General features: G+C 35.6%; 1 protein-coding gene across 3 annotated transcripts in view; it reads right to left on the bottom strand.

Annotated features, from left to right (window-relative positions):
• The window catches only part of MOXD1 (monooxygenase DBH like 1), an 81,532-nt gene that overhangs the window by 52,239 nt on the left and 13,043 nt on the right, over nt 1-16,250 (bottom strand). For all 3 annotated transcript variants that reach the window (XM_082633743.1, XM_082633744.1, XM_082633745.1), the window contains exons 2-4: nt 7,548-7,694; nt 5,745-5,912; nt 5,526-5,609 (exon numbers count right to left, since the gene is read on the bottom strand). In XM_082633743.1, the coding sequence (XP_082489869.1) occupies nt 5,526-5,609; nt 5,745-5,912; nt 7,548-7,694 (399 nt within the window). The remainder of the gene's footprint in view (nt 1-5,525; nt 5,610-5,744; nt 5,913-7,547; nt 7,695-16,250) is intronic.

The raw sequence follows: 16,250 nt of genomic DNA, 5'->3' as shown, positions 1-16,250 counted from the left end.
AGCATGGAGTCTGTGAAAATGCATCCTGATGACAAACCAAAATGCTATTTCCATCAGGGGGCAAAAGATCACATCAACTAAAATATAGTTTGAAATATCATTTCAGGGAAAAAAGGAAGAAGATACACTGACTGAGAAGAGATCATTCTAATAGTTGTCAAATCATGTAGTTTGACACTGAGAATTTCCAAGTTTTACTAAATTTAATCCTGAAGTCTTGCACATTTTCAGAAATAGAAACCCACTATCACACTTGACGTTTCAGAATGTGTTAATGCTAAATTTCTCCATTTGATGGCGTCCTTCTATTTCAAAAAGAAGAAGGAATGAACATAATAGGGAAACTAGACAGCAGTGTTCATTTAATTTAGTATATAAAGTCAAAGGTTCATGCCGTGTGTCTAGCATAGGAAAATCAATTTTTGAGTGACTATTTCATGGCTATACAGTACTCTGGCTTCAAGGACATTTCATGGTTATTCAGTGTCAATTGTGCTTAGATTTTCTTATCCTAGGAAACATTCCCCAAATTAAATCACTCAGATTTATGAATGCCAGCAATGGAAAAGAACAGCGGCATCTAATTTCATGGCAAGAAAGATGTTCTGTCCAGTAACAAGTATAAAGCACAGCATTTCACTTCTTGTGTAGATTGCTGAAGAGGAGAATGATGAGTGTTTTTTTCACTCAACTTCACGTTTCTCCTGAGCAGAGAGTTCTCAAGATGGCCTCCCTAAATGAAATGAGCAGCAATCTCTGTTTTATTTGAAACTCTGACTGTCTAGAAAGGGTTGGCTGCTTTGGAATCCTTCAGAAACCCAGAAACCTAACAAGATGTTTAACAGATTAGCAACTGTGTATCACTAGTGATCAACATAATTTTATTTAGTTACTTTATTTAACAAACACTATGTGCCAGGCCCTGTTCTAAATTACAAATATTAATTGCCTTTTATTCATTTAATGGTCATAACAACCCTATTAGGTGAGAACTATTATACCAATTTTTCCAGATGAGGAAACTGAAGTACAGGACAGTAAATACTTTGCCCATGATCACACAACTAGTAAAAGTAATCCTCTCTTAAAACTCAGCAATAGTCAACCTTCTAGCATGATGTTTGTCCTTTTCTGGGCCTTCACACAAAATAGTCGTTTTCAATGAAAAGTCATTCAGAGAGCAAAACTGAAAATAAATGGACGGATAACAGTAGTTGAATTTATTAAGACTCTTCTGTGTTAGATACTGTACTAAGTGCTAATAAAATTTTTTTAAACCTGCTATTTAATCTTTAGTCTAAACAATCCCATCAGGAAAGTATCATTCCCATGTAAAACTGAGTTGTACATGATTAATAACTTTCCCGCCGTTCTGTGACTAATAGAAAGAAGGGATTCAACCCTGGCCCATCAAAGTCTAGAACGCACCTACTGCCTCCCTATTAGGGAGTCATCTCTTTTAAGGGGAGATGACTAAGGATGGTGATTCAACCTGGCTGTTTTTCTTTTTCCTCCTCTTTAACAAAATAAGCCATCAACAACTATTTATTAAATTCATTAAGACACATCAGATTTAAACAGATGAATTAGAAGTTTAGTTCATCTATGGGGAAAATCCCTTGACACTAAAAGCTCCTCAAGAAAAATAAAAAGTGTGTTAAAACAACTGACAGCCCCAGCTTCTAGCAGAGTATATCCAAGCGTTACTCTAAGTTGGGATAATGATATTATATTGACTACAGAGAGTGGAAAGAATCACTTTCTCTAAAAATTTTAAATTTGGGGTAATATCACATATTTGGCAAAGCTCAAATAGGGTCATGCTTAAATATGAGGAGATGGGCTGGAGGGTGGGTCTCAAGAGGGACTCACAGAGATGATCTCATATGAGAAGTGTGGTTTTAATATAATTTACTAAGAATTTTCTTTTTCACAATCTCCATATCTGTCATGTGACAACATCAACATTTTCAAGTCATAATTTTAGACATTTTTTGCAAGCATCAAAATACAAATCAATAAACTGGAGTCAAGTAAATTGGAACGGCCAATAATTTATATCATAATCCCATCTTTCCTACAGATAAAATTATTTATCTTTGTTATAATTTTAGAAATTATTTACCTTATTATTTTGTACTTTAGTAGTAAATCATTTTTATCATTATATGATTAAAATTTAACCTGTAATTAGTATTTTGAATTTTAGTCATTTCTATTAAATGTATTCATTGATCAAACCACCGATAGATTTTATTTACTTGCTTAGTTTTATAGTTATTACAACTACTAAATGTATACTAGGCAACACTATCAAAGTTTAAACTTCAATTATAAACATTTGCTTTGAAATAGAGTCCAGAGAATACAACTGATTTCTCATAGTACTAGTGTAATCAATATGTTCTTAAAACTCATTGCAAATGACACACAACATAATACAATATAAAAGCAATGCTCTTTTTTCTGAGAAAGCACTTTTTGTTTGTATCAGAGAAGGACTGAGGCTTTTTCATGCAGCCAATGTGTGGGATATAAAATAAGGAATAAGGAGAAACACTTAGCCAATGGATTTTTGAAATATAGGAGTCTTTGGTTCTATGAAAAGAAGATACACTTTTCTTAAATTATTAGAAATCATCTCTGCTAAGGCAAAGAGAATGGAAATTAGATAATTTCTTAAGGTAAATTAGAAATCTATGAATTCTACTTCAAACATTTATTAAAATTTTATTGTAAACTGGCAGAGGCTGCAAATTAAAACCGTTTTTGAAAGACTATCTCAAAATTTATACAACCTAGGGGCTTCCCTGGTGGCGCAGTGGTTGAGAGTCTGCCTGCCGATGCAGGAGACGCGGGTTCGTGCCCTGGTCCGGGAGGATCCCACATGCCGCTCAGCGGCTAGACCCGTGAGCCATGGCCGCTGGGCCTGCACGTCCGGAGCCTGTGCTCCGCAGCGGGAGAGGCCACGACAGTGGGAGGCCCGTATACCGCAAAAAAAAAAAAAAAAAAAAAAATTATACAATCTAAATATTTTCAATTTATTTTCCCCATAGAGCTTTCCCTTGTTTTCGTGTTTGTTGTTTTTTGTATATTATCCTATTTGAGTTCATTTGAGAGTTAAATGTTTCATAATACTTAATGACTTAAAATATTTTAGGGATTACCAACAAGCTCAGGAATCTAGTCTATAAGTGGTATTCATGAGTAATAACAGAGTTTAAAATTTTAGCCACCAACCCTCTGCCCTGCAGCAACGAAAGTCTGTATAAGCCTTGCTCTCCAACCTGCCACCCTTCCCTCAAATCCCCTCTTGTTCAGGGTAAAGAATTTTTGTCATCTTACAGATCTCCAACCACTGCAAAAAAAAACCAAAGCAACACCAAACAAACAAAAAACTGCTCCAAAGCCTTTCCAGTCACTGAGATCCCTCTTGATACCTATGAAGACAGCAATGTGAACCTGAAAGTACTTAATTCCAAGCACACCCTTAGATAATAGATGCACACATATCTGAGTCTTACTATGACATACCTGTGACGGGAAAGCTAGCTAAGACTTCTTGGATGAGGTACTAAGCAAATACCCTACATAGAGAGTCAGAACATATACTGCCATCCCTTAAGTGTAGACAACTGTTTTTATTTCATTCAACTTAATTATTAGCATTAATAAAAACAAGAATAAAAATGCATTCATGTAAGTGGTTAAGGACTTTACATCCTATCAATTAACATTTGCTGAAAAATGAATCAAAGACCTGGTTTGTGAAACATTTGCTTAACCTATAGTTTTACATTTGACCCTTAAGCCAGGTTCCAGTTAAATTTACTGCAAATGATGCATAGTAATGTATGACACACAGTATGTATAAATATACCATTCTCTTTTCTGAGAAAGACTTCATTGGTTTAAGGGAAGGACTCAGGCACTGTATTAAGTATGTAAGAATAGAATTTGCATTCCCCTTTCACATGCAAGAAATAGAAACTAACATTGCATGGAGGTGAATTGACTCATCCACAGTCACACTGTTGGTAAGTCTTCTGATTGTAAAAATATCCTACAAATATTTAGGACTACTTATTAATTCAATGAACATTCCCTCAACCTACCCCTCTTGCTTCTCTAAGTAGTTATGAATTATTCTGTAAACAAAAGGCAGATCTGTGCCACTGGAGAAATACATTAGAAATTAACAAATTTAAATCACTTTATAGAATGTGCTCAGTGTTTCCATCTTTGCCAGAATGCTTTGAGGTTGGTAGGAAAAGTGGGACGAATAGCCCTCTTTTACAGATGAGGAAACGGGGCCTGCAGCGCTACCCCAGAGTGACTTATCTGAGACCACATAGTTAAAGAGCCAACTTGCTATATGAACCCTCATATTTCCCTCTAGATTTCAGAATCTAGAAGTTTCTCCCTTTCTCACATCCACACTACTTCATTACGTAGTCTGGGGGAGGACAAAAAGTCGGCAATGTCTGGCCTTCTGAATGTCTGCAGTATTTTGTGTGCACTATTTAATTCTATCTTATTCTTTCTTGTGTCTTGGTCACGTCTCCTACAATCTCACTGTAGTTTCTTTGAGAGCATGAAACATATATTCAGCCTCCGTGGAACTGCCCAAACAATTCCTAGCACAGAGCCAAGGACCTGTAAATTTTTTTAAATACTTGTTCAGTCACTAACTAGATGCAAAAGTTTTGGGAGACCTATCCCTAGAGGAGGTGGGAGAGAATTAGATGCCACAGGCAAATTAGGCTTTATTTATTACCCCATTCTGTGTTTTTCAACTCTGTAGAAATTCACTACAACTTTCTTGTTTTCCTGTTTTCAAAAATATACTGTAACAGTTATTTTTATGACTATATTCAGTATTTTCAATGAAGCAGATATTCTCAAACAATATTGGGGAATGTGAACTTCCTGGATAGAATTTATTGATACATAAATATATTATTTTATTTTTTCTTTTTTTTTTTTTTTTTTTTTTTGCGGTATGCGGGCCTCTCACTGTTGTGGCCTCTCCCGTTGCAGAGCACAGGCTCCGGATGCGCAGGCCCAGCGGCCATGGCTCACGGGCCCAGCCGCTCCGCGGCATATGGGATCCTCCCAGACCGGGGCACGAACCCGTATCCCCTGCATCGGCAGGCGGACTCTCAACCACTGCGCCACCAGGGAGGCCCAATATATTATTTTAAATTGCAATTCCAACCATTCCAAATGTTGAATTGTTGCCTACGAAATAACCAGAGGTGTACAAATGCATCCCAAAACTTTAACCTTTAAACATATAAAATTAGGAGACAAAACACAAAATATTAGCTACAATCCGAGTTTCTCACTAAATTCAGTGACTTTTAGGACAGTGTGTGGGTCAGATAAGCCAGTTCCTTGTTCTCTAGGTAACTTTTAAATAACTGAAAATCATTTCTATAAATTTTATATTATTTTCGTTTTAAGAACAACAATTTCTCCTCTGTTCATACAAACTAAGTTTAGCCTGTGAGTGGGTCACATACCTTTACTACATGATGCTTTTCCTGGAGCATAGGAATCTTAAACATTTGGCACCAATATGTTGTACCTTTGTTTGGGATGGGGACCTGTCTTAAAAAAAAAGGAGAGGGGAACAAAAGTCACATTCTCTTGACATTCTGTTAAAAACAATAATTTAAAAACCATTATGCACTTTCAATAAACCCACCCCTAGAACCATAAAAACCTGAAAAAAAACTTACGTCCTGATTTACCAGGTCAAAGTATGGTACGGCGGTAGACAACACATTGGTTTTCTCAGGATTCAATAACCGCAGACTCTTGGTACCACGACTGGATTCGTGGTACTTGGGACCCGCTTCTCCCACATCTTCGTGGTGGTAGGCCCAGATCACCCTCACCGTGCTCTCCTGGTGGTCAGACAGGGGCATGATTATGTCTCGTGAGAGCACTTTCCTTACCATTGAATTGAGTTTAAAGAACTCTATTCAAAGCAGGATATAGAAGCTCAAAACAGAGAATAATGACATTTGGAGTTATCAATATGGTCTCTCACATGAACTGTGTAAATCTGATTAAGTCATTAAAAATCCAAATAGATGAGTTCCTTTTTGGAAGAAATCATCTCCCCCGTGCAAGATTATGTGTTCCAAAATAGAATGAAGGCCAACTGATTTAGTAGTTATGCTTTCATGCTTACAGCAACGGTAAATCATTGTCATGCTAAACCTCCAAACTAGCAAACTAGTAGTTACCAAGCAAATACTCTTGTTAAGCAGCAGGGGTTTGGGAAAATTAAAACCTATTTTTATGCCATGGAACATTTTACGGAAAACAAATAAATACAATGAAAATTAAAATGACTTCCCAGGTCAGGATTTTTATTTTCACAATAGATTTTTCCCAGACACTAGCCCACTCACATGTATGAATTTACAGAAAGTGGAAATACAGCAGGAACTTCTGATTCTAGGTTTGTTTATTATCCTAGAATCTATCTATGGTCATTTTATGAATCCTGGGAATTTCCTAGGGACTGGGGTATCCCAACTAGGGAAAGCACTGTCAAGTGAAATCGGTTTCCATTAAGTAAATGAGAGATTGCCCAAAGGGCAGTGGGGCAGTGGGGAGGGTTTGCTGGGGTATAAACAGTTCAGTCCCCCCACAGATAAAGATGACTTTGCCAGATCTTTGTAATAAGAACTTTGAAAATAAATAATAAGACAAAAGCTATTTATTTTAAAAGTTATATTCTTTCTTAAGTCAAACAACTATAATTATTACTCCAATTAAAGTATAATTGCACTGTATATTACATAAAAAATGGTCCATATCTTTGCATGTGTTTTTTTCTTCCTATTTTACCCTTTATGCTGAATGTTAATCAAATTTGCTTCAGATTTTTACATTCCCATTTTTAAAGCTTTGACTTACCAAATAAAAACAATAATTTTGTTGGTCTATACAAAATGAAATTGATTCAAGAAATTCATGGAAACCTTCAAAGAACCACATCAATTTTAGATCCTCTAAATACCTAATTTGCATATGCACAAAGATGTTAATTTTTGCATGATGTCTGACAGTAAGAAATCTTGTATAATATGTTAACAGGCAATTTTCAACAGTCTATATTCATCTTGACTTTAGAAATTTACAAAAATGAATCAGTTACAATTCAGATGAATTACAGCCTAATATTCAGTATCATAATTCTCTCTTGTGTAATACAATTTTTCCAACCTTTATCTATTACCTATTTTAAAACTTTATAAAGAAGCTAAAACCTTTTATAGGTAAAATCTCACACACTTTAAACAGCCCTTCAAAATTTTAGATTCACACAAAAATTGCCTTCATTGAAATTTATAGTCTTAGAGTTTTTTGTGGCTTCTAAAGAGAATTCAAAAATATTCCAAAGAAGACTATGTGACTTTGTTGTTAATGGTTATTTTAAAATATTTGTTTCTTTTTATTCTGTAAAGTGTTTCCCAGTTGTAAATGTACACTCTATTCATGCTTGAATTCACTGATAGACTCCTTACCGTTATACTCTTGTCATTTATGTCACATGTATGCAGTTCTCTGGTAAATTCAATTATTGTGTGTGTACTATTTTCCATGGCATATTCTAGGTGGTAATCTTGCTGAACATCTTTCTTCAATTCTCTATTTGCATTTGTAAAATAATCCTGTGGAAAATATGAAAAAGAAAAATTAGGATGTCCTAAATTCAGGGTGAAAATAAATTAGATTAAGAGTATACACATATCACCTTAAAAATTTAATTCTCAGTTTGCTTATTACAAAACCCTGTATTTATAGTCATTTTTTAAGTCCTGGGAATTTCCAAGGGGCTGGAGTATGGGATACTCCATAGTTGGGACTAGGGACAGTTCCCTAGGAAACTGGTCCATATTTTGAACATCTGGCCCTTCAGGAAAAGGCAGTAATGGATTTATAGTATCCCAGAGCATTGAAAGAGATGGAATGAATGTTCACAATCACTGAGTACTTTTTCCTCATTCTGCAAATGAAAAGAACTTCAACACTGTGAAATGTCTTGCTCCAAATGAAATAACCAGTTCATGGCAACACCAGAACCAGGGCCAGGGTCAGCACTTTTCCACTATTATACCTTGTGGTGCTTCCCTTCTGCACTTCTAAAGCAAGGAGACCCATCCTGAGATTATAGGTTGTTTTAGTAAGACCTTTAATGGCATATGTTTTTTAAAATGAAATGCAATGGGAAAATATGGAAAGAAATGACACTAGTTGAATTATAAGATATTGAAATACTAGGGACATTTTGCTTTGGTGGTTCAGCTATAATTTTCATAATAAGCTTGTTCAATGGTGTAAGATCACTTCTGGGAGGCAGACAGATGCAATGGAGAGGGCATGGGCTTTGAGATCAAACGACTAGGATCTGACCCACAGCTCTACTCTGAAATGTCTTGACGAATTTTTGAAGTCAAACTCTGAACTTCTGTTCTAACATTAATAAAATTGAGATGATACATACTTATTTTGTGGATTTTGAAAGATAAATAAGTGAAATAGTATATGAGGGAAAAACTGCCAACCATGGTTAGAGCTCATTCAATGCCAGTCTCTTTCCCCCTTCTGCAATTTGAGTTTGGTTTTTCCCGAAAATATTCTTCATGCTTTTTACCATTAGCTTTCTATATTGAGAGTTATAAAAATCACATTGTTAATTTTTATCACTAACAGAAGACACAAAATTTGCCGTAATTATACTGTTTTTTCAGTACATAGGATATTTTATTTTTGATAATCACAAAGACTTGATTTAGAATATACATGTTGAAACATAATTATAATTAGTTTTTCTAACACTAAAATTACATTTGAAGAAACGATTGCATGCTTGACAGAGAAAATACAGTGTACAAGAGAAGAACTTTAAATTGTCTATAACTGTCATACTCAAATGGATGGTATTTGGCATTTCTATTCCTAGCATCTATTTTCTTTTTTTTGGCCGTGCGGCATGTGGGATCTTAGTTCCCCAACCAGGGATCATACCCGTGCCCCCTGCAGTGGAAGCGCAGAGTCCTAACCGCTGGACCACCAGAGAATTCCCTCCTAGCACCTTTTTAAATTAGTTATCAAGTGTGTGTAAATTTGATATCCAGGGTACCAGATCTAGATACTGTTCAGACCCCACATTATCGGTAATGCACAGAGCCTAACTAACCTCTTTCACTATGGTAACAACTACAACTTACTGTGTACATTCTATAGTTTAATCATGTTACACATATTAACTCATTTAATCTTCAGATCAAGTGTATGAGATAAAATGAAGCCCAAAGAAGTTAGCATCTTGCCCAGGGTCACATAGCTGGTAAGTGGTAAAGCCAGTACTGAAACCTAGGCAGTCAGATCCAAGCCTGTATCCTTCTTTACTGTTCTACATCATAGTGGCCACCACTGGAAAAGGACGGGTTAGTTTATATCTTTCTGGCTACAAAATCATCTTATCAAGTATTTTTCACATAAAATGTTACTTTTTCTACTGCTGAAGTCAGGGTTTGTCCAAAATTTTTTTTCTGAGAACCAGCTGTAATTGTGAAAGCAATTCAAATGAAATATTCCTATGATACTATGGTTTTCCCACTTTTGATCACATAGATTTCAGTATGTAAATGAGATAACAATGCCTGTGGACAACAAGGGATTTAGATAAACTAACTGTGCCTTTACACCAAGCTCACATTTCATTATGTGATTCAAGTAGTCACAGTTTTTGCAAACAAAAGGAATACAGTACAAAATGTAATCAGTTCAAAGAGTAGAATAATTATCCTAGTCTTGCAAATATGTTTCCAAAACCTTAGACCCACAAAATATCCAGCTGGCTTGCCAATTTTCCATTTGTTTTATTTCCACTCACCAAAACCAATTCCTTTCAGCTATTCCACCTTTTTCTGGCTTTTCAGATAACTTAGCTATAAGAAAGCAGGAGAAACTTCATTCAGGACTTACTGAAAATCCCTTGAGCTCATCTGCCTCATGTAAACCACTGTGTGTTCAATATTCAGAAAAGACAGATGCCAATTATGTCAAAGTTCTGGACTCCTGGAAAAATGTGGTTGTCTTAAAACAAGCTGATATCTTCAACTTCATTGAGGGAAAATATGAATGGGTTTGAATAAAACTAAAATTGAAATGTGAAATAGCCTAATCACCACTGTAATTCCATAAGTGTTTCTTTGCATTCTCCAATTTTTAGGGTCTATTTGGAGACATCTTCAGATTTGACCATTGTACACCTTAGCTATCCAAATAGCCTTATCAGTTACCTGTTTAATTAGCTGTGCCCTTACTAATGCTTGGAAATCCACATGTTAATCTCTTGCTTTTCCTGGAAGACGTCCCAAGACAAATATTCTAAACCTTCTCTATATAAGATGCCAACATTTCCCCACCCTCAGCTTCTGATCATACTTCTCCCTTCATTGAGAGAATTTCAGTTATGATACATGAGAGCTCACATCTTGCCTTCTTTCTAGTCTAAATAATATTACTTAATGGAATCATAAAAAAATCAACCTAAAATAAGGCAAGAAAATAGAAATATAAAACAAAGAGTAAATGGGACCAGCAGAAAACAAATAGATGTAATTGAAATGAACAAGAAATATTACAATAGATCCTACAAACATTAAGAGGTTAATACTTTTATGCACACCTTGATGTAAAAAGCTTGAATAAATTAGATGAGAAGGAGGCAAAATACTTGAAGGACACAAACCAGCAAAACTTTGTGAAACAGATACTTTGAATAGCCCTATAGTCTACCTATGGGTAAAAATCTTCCTACAAAGAAAATTTTCAGCCAAAGTGTTTTCACTTGGAATTTCACCAAATATTTAAGGAAGAGGTAATATCAATTCTTCACAAACTCTTCCAGAAGATAAAAGAGGAGGGAATACTTCCTAACTCATTTTTTGATGCCAGCATTAATCTGATACCAAAATCAAAGACACTACAAAAAAGATCAATATCTCTCATGGGCCTAGCTGCAAATTTTCTTTAAAATACATAGTAGCGGGCTTCCCTGGTGGCGCAGTGGTTGCGAGTCTGCCTACCGATGCAGGGGACACAGGTTCGTGCCCCAGTCCGGGAAGATCCCACATGCCGCAGAGCGGCTGGGCCCATAAGCCATGGCCGCTGAGCCTGCGCGTCCGGAGCCTGTGCTCCGCAATGGGAGAGGCCGCAACACTGAGCAGCCTGCGTAGAGCAAAAACAAACAAACAAACAAACAAAAAAACGTAGTACCAAATAGAACCCAATGATGTTTAAAAAAAAAAGAAAAAAAGATATTATGACCATGCAGAGTTGATTTAACGTTAGAAAATCAGTCAATGCAATTCATTATACCAAAGTCTAAAAAGGAAAAATATCACACAATCATCTCAATAATGTAGAAAATCCATTTAAAACTTTTATTCATGGCAAAATCTGTCAGTAAACTAGCAACAGAAGGTACTTCCTTAACCTTATAAAAGGAATCTATAAAAACCTATAGCTCATATCACACTTAACGATGAAACGCTGAATTCTTCCCCACTAAGTTTGGGAACAAGTAAGTCCTGGGAATAAGGCAAGGATGTCCATACTCCCCACTTCCAGAAGGTGCCACTGTTGGTTGTCCGCCTCTGACAGTTTGTCTGTGTTATTCTCATTCCCAAACTATGGTCATGGAACTTCTGTCCTTGACATTATACTACACTGTCTTCATCTTTCATCCTTTGGGAATCTCATCTGCTCCAGGAGTTTCCAATCATCACCTTTATTCAGGATTACATACCCAAAAGTCCACTGGATACCTTCACTTAGAAGTCTTACGTGCAATGTATCCAAAATTGTATTCACCCTTTATCTATAAGGATTTTTATTTCCTGGTACTGCCATTCTCCCAACCATCCAAATTCAAAACCACAGTTTTATTAACTTCTTCCTTTACTACTCACACCTCCACAGATAATCTCTCCTCCTATCAGTTCCTCCTTTAAAAAAATAACCCAGCTTTTACTTCTGCTCCATTCAGCTTCTTCTATCTCACTTCAGATTCTATCACCTCATACTTTTGTCAAGGTCTTCCTTGAAAATCACTCTCAATGCGTCTACATTTTATTCAACAGTATAGACTGCAAAGTTCTATAATTTAGATTCAAGTTTCTCTAGAATTTAGCCTAACCTGGTTTTCCAGAGTGTCTACCATTAATCTCACCACATGGGACTTCCCTGGCAGTCCAGTGGTTAAGACCTCACCTTCCAATACAGGGGATGCAGGTTCGATCCCTGGTTGGGGAGCTAAGATCTCATATGCCTCATGGCCAAAAAACCAAAAACATAAAACAGAAGATATATTGTAACAAATTCAATAAAGACTTTAAAAAAATATCTCACCACATGATCTCTATTATCTATTTATTATTCCCGTCAAATAATCTACCTTTTTCAAGCCCTTTGCTTTTGTTCATTCTTCCTCTTTATCTCCCCACTCTCTTCACCCCACTGAGATAACCACTCCACTACCTCCACCCACTGAAACAACTCCACTGAAATGCTTCCTTCTCTCCAAGACTCATGATTCTATCTCCTCTACGAAGTTTTCTTTGAGCATTCCAACTGGAAGTGATCATTCCCTCTCTGAATTTTTATTCCTCTATTTCCATTCCCGTGTTGCATATAATATATTCTAGACAAAGCATTATCTTCTCAACCAGTGGTAGTTGCCTAGAAATAGACAGCTAGTCCTGTTAATCCAGTTATAAATGTATACCTTTAGAAAAGTTGTTTACATTGTAACTGGAACAAAAAAAGGGAACAGTAGATTATTTTCCCATTTGCTCTCAATTATATTTACATATGGTTAAGACCTGGTGTGGAAGGTGTTTAACCAGATGCTAGAATGAGTTTGGGTCTGCATGACGTGTGATGCAGACACATCTGGCACTGAAATTTGGGAGCGCTGTTATGACCTTTTAGCCCCTAAATGGACATGAATCTTACGAAACTGACATCAACATTTAGAAAAAGAGTTTATACATGCAACAGCTCTTTGAAATCCTTTTACACTAGGATGGTATTCCCTACCTATTTTAAAGAAATTTTTTTAAAAAACATATCTGAGAAAGAGAAACCCTATTTTAGAACGTTTTCTGATGTTAATTTATATCCTCAGTGCCTAATGGAGAGACTTGCATATTGCAGAGCCTCATTAAGTATGTGCAGTTTTGAAAGAAGAATCCTGCCTTTCCTTTTGCTAAATCTAAATGAGGGGATAATCTTGAAACTAAAAGATAAGGACCCATAACCTATCCTCCGATATTCACATCTTTGTGGTAAAGGAACAGTTTAACTTGGTGGGAGCAAAATATCCCACAGTAGCACCTACTTTCTTCCTTCAGCCTGTATTAAGAAGATACATGAACTACAATCAAACACAGGATTGATGGTGTCAATATTATACCGTAAGAAATGGCATATTGGCAAACCTTAAAAGCAAAATTAAATGAGGCAAGAGGAGAGACAAAGGCAAAAAAAAATCTGGGTCTCAAATTTCTTATCATTCAATTATTCTCCCTGGGAGGAAGGGGAGACGGGAGGGACAAAAAAAGGAAGAAGGAAGGAGGAAAAGAAAGCGAGTCACTCAGAGAACAATCTTAAGAATTTATCCTGAGGATTGGCCAAACCAAAAAAAAGTATATTTAGTGAGTTTAAGGGTTTCCTGACAGTCTGACAAAGAGATAAATGTTATACAAGGGGATAATTAAATGGAATACTTATTTTGTACTATCATCTTCTAGGGGAAAAAAAATGGAGAATGAAATTAACAGCAAAACATTGACCAATTAATAATTTGAATACTGATAACATCACCTAGAAATTTATATTCACAAAACCATACAGTATGGTACTTATGGGCTATTTAAGGAAATTTTCCAGATCAGTTTTACTATCAGATTTTCACCTTTAGAATTCGAACAAAATGGTGCCCCTCTCTCCCACTCCCCATCCCATTTAGCAAATGGGGCCAGATGCAGCTTCGCTGTACATCCATGGTGAAGGCCATTCCTCAGCCACGTTGCTGTAGTGTTTGATATTCCAGGACTTATAAAATAAAAATAGAAATATTGATCACAGTGTACTCTCACTGTCATGGTCTGATTATAAAAATAACAGCCATTATAAAAATCTCATTGTATATGTATTAAATATATTTATAAATTATAAATGTAACATAAAATGCTGATAAATAAAAGTAAGTTTCGATTAAGTATCATTAAAAATTGACTTTATGAGGGCAAGAGGGCTGAGGAGGATTCAGAGAATCATGATCCTATAGAGATTTTGTAAGCATTTAAGAATAAAAATATGTAGATGTTTTAATTGTGTAAATATAAAAGCTGGCATGCAGAAGTCATTCTTCTTTGTACTTATTCCTCTTTAACGTTCTATAAAGTGAAATGTGAAGTAATATTTCCCTAGATAAATGGTCTTATGTGGATTTCAATCATATTCTAACTCAAATATCTGCATAAATATCAGCTTCAATATGAATTGTCATTGAGGTATTTTTTGTTTTTATTGCGGATTAACCTTGTTTATACTTTTTAAGGATAATATCATGTATTAACCTTGTTTATACTTTTTAAATATAAAATATTAGCTGTTACCTTTGAAAATTGAGTTGATAATTAGACTCTGGTAATAAAATTAACCTGCAGTTGTGTCATAAAAATATTACCTCTAGATGAACCGGTTTGCAAAGCAGAAATAGAGACACAGATGTAGAGAACAAACGTATGGACACCACAGGGGAAAGTTGGCGTGGTGGTGGTGGTGGGATGAACTGGGAGATTGGGATTGACATGTATACACTGATGTGTATAAAATGGATAAGAACCTGCGGTATAAATAAATAAATAAATAAGTAAGTAAATAAAATTCAAAATAAATAAAATATTACTTCTGAAGCATATTCTCACAGGATATTTTTCCTTTTGAACATGTTATGCTTTGAAATAAATGATCAAGTGTATTACTGAGGTTTCAAAATGCTGTGGCGATAGTAAAGACAGCATCAGCAGAAGTTGGCATTAGCATTTCGCATGGTAGCCAGAGTACTGACTGCCACCTTCAAACTAAGATAACAAACCAAAAACACTAGCTTTGATAATCCACAAGATTGCTACGACCTCTCGTTAAAAAACATGATTACACAGATGTGAAATTGGTTCTCACTCATTGTCAGTCTTTTTTTTCTCTCTTGAATAAAATCTCTGTTAAGAGAAAAGAGCTTTGACCGGTGTTGTGTTAAACAGGATGAAGTGAAAACTCTTATGGGTGTAATAAAAGATATGAATAAACCCCAGTTCAGCCTGGGGAAGTGAATGTAAGCACAGCTGCAGAGGGAACCTTGAGAAAAATGTTACCATCTGTCATCATTTTCTTCAACAGGTGCTTGTAGTTTTTCTTCTTTTTCTAAATCACAAAAGCCTTGTTACTTCAAACATTCCTGTTTGTAATATCCATTTCTATAATAAGTGTTATGGTAGTTTAATAATATTGATAGTATAATAATAGATATTTTTGTGTTCAAGAGAATCTTTGATCCTATAAAAACCGTAAAAACAAACTAAACAAAAAAAAACCGTATAAACAAACTATATAAGCATAATCTTCAGACTTCAGTATAATATAGCTGATTTTAATAAGTTATTTCTTCGCTAATCTTGGAAATTTGAGAGGAATGTCAAAACAGAAGGGGCATGCCTTCCAGAAACCACTTCAGATAAAACTGAAACTCTCTAGCTCTAAGAAGGGATCTGTTAAATGGCTGCCGGAACGCCTAAATGTGAGCCCTATTGGCTTGTGTTCCATGAGGGGCCCACCTGAGCAATCTGTTTGTCCTTTAAGTGCCACCTTCTGGAAATACACATCCTGAATTTTCTCCCACAGCCAATCATCTCATTTTAGTTTTCATATAGGTCATTTAAGACTTTGCTATAATTATAGAATTATCAGATAAAGTGTAAAATGAAAACTTTGACTCCATCCCTAACAATAGGCTTCAATGGAAAAAACAATTCCAAATCTTACCATTGACATAAGACGTTCCTTTACTTTCACCGTATTCCATCATTCTAATTTTTAAAAAAATTTAGATGACTTCTCTTAATTTTCCATGACCAGTTTATGAAAGGAAC

This window comes from Mesoplodon mirus (assembly GCF_964341445.2).
Source record: "Mesoplodon mirus genome assembly, chromosome: 10".
NCBI lineage: Eukaryota > Metazoa > Chordata > Mammalia > Artiodactyla > Ziphiidae > Mesoplodon > Mesoplodon mirus.
The sequence above is the reverse complement of the archived record's forward strand: the minus strand, read 5'-3'. Positions and strand labels throughout refer to the sequence as shown.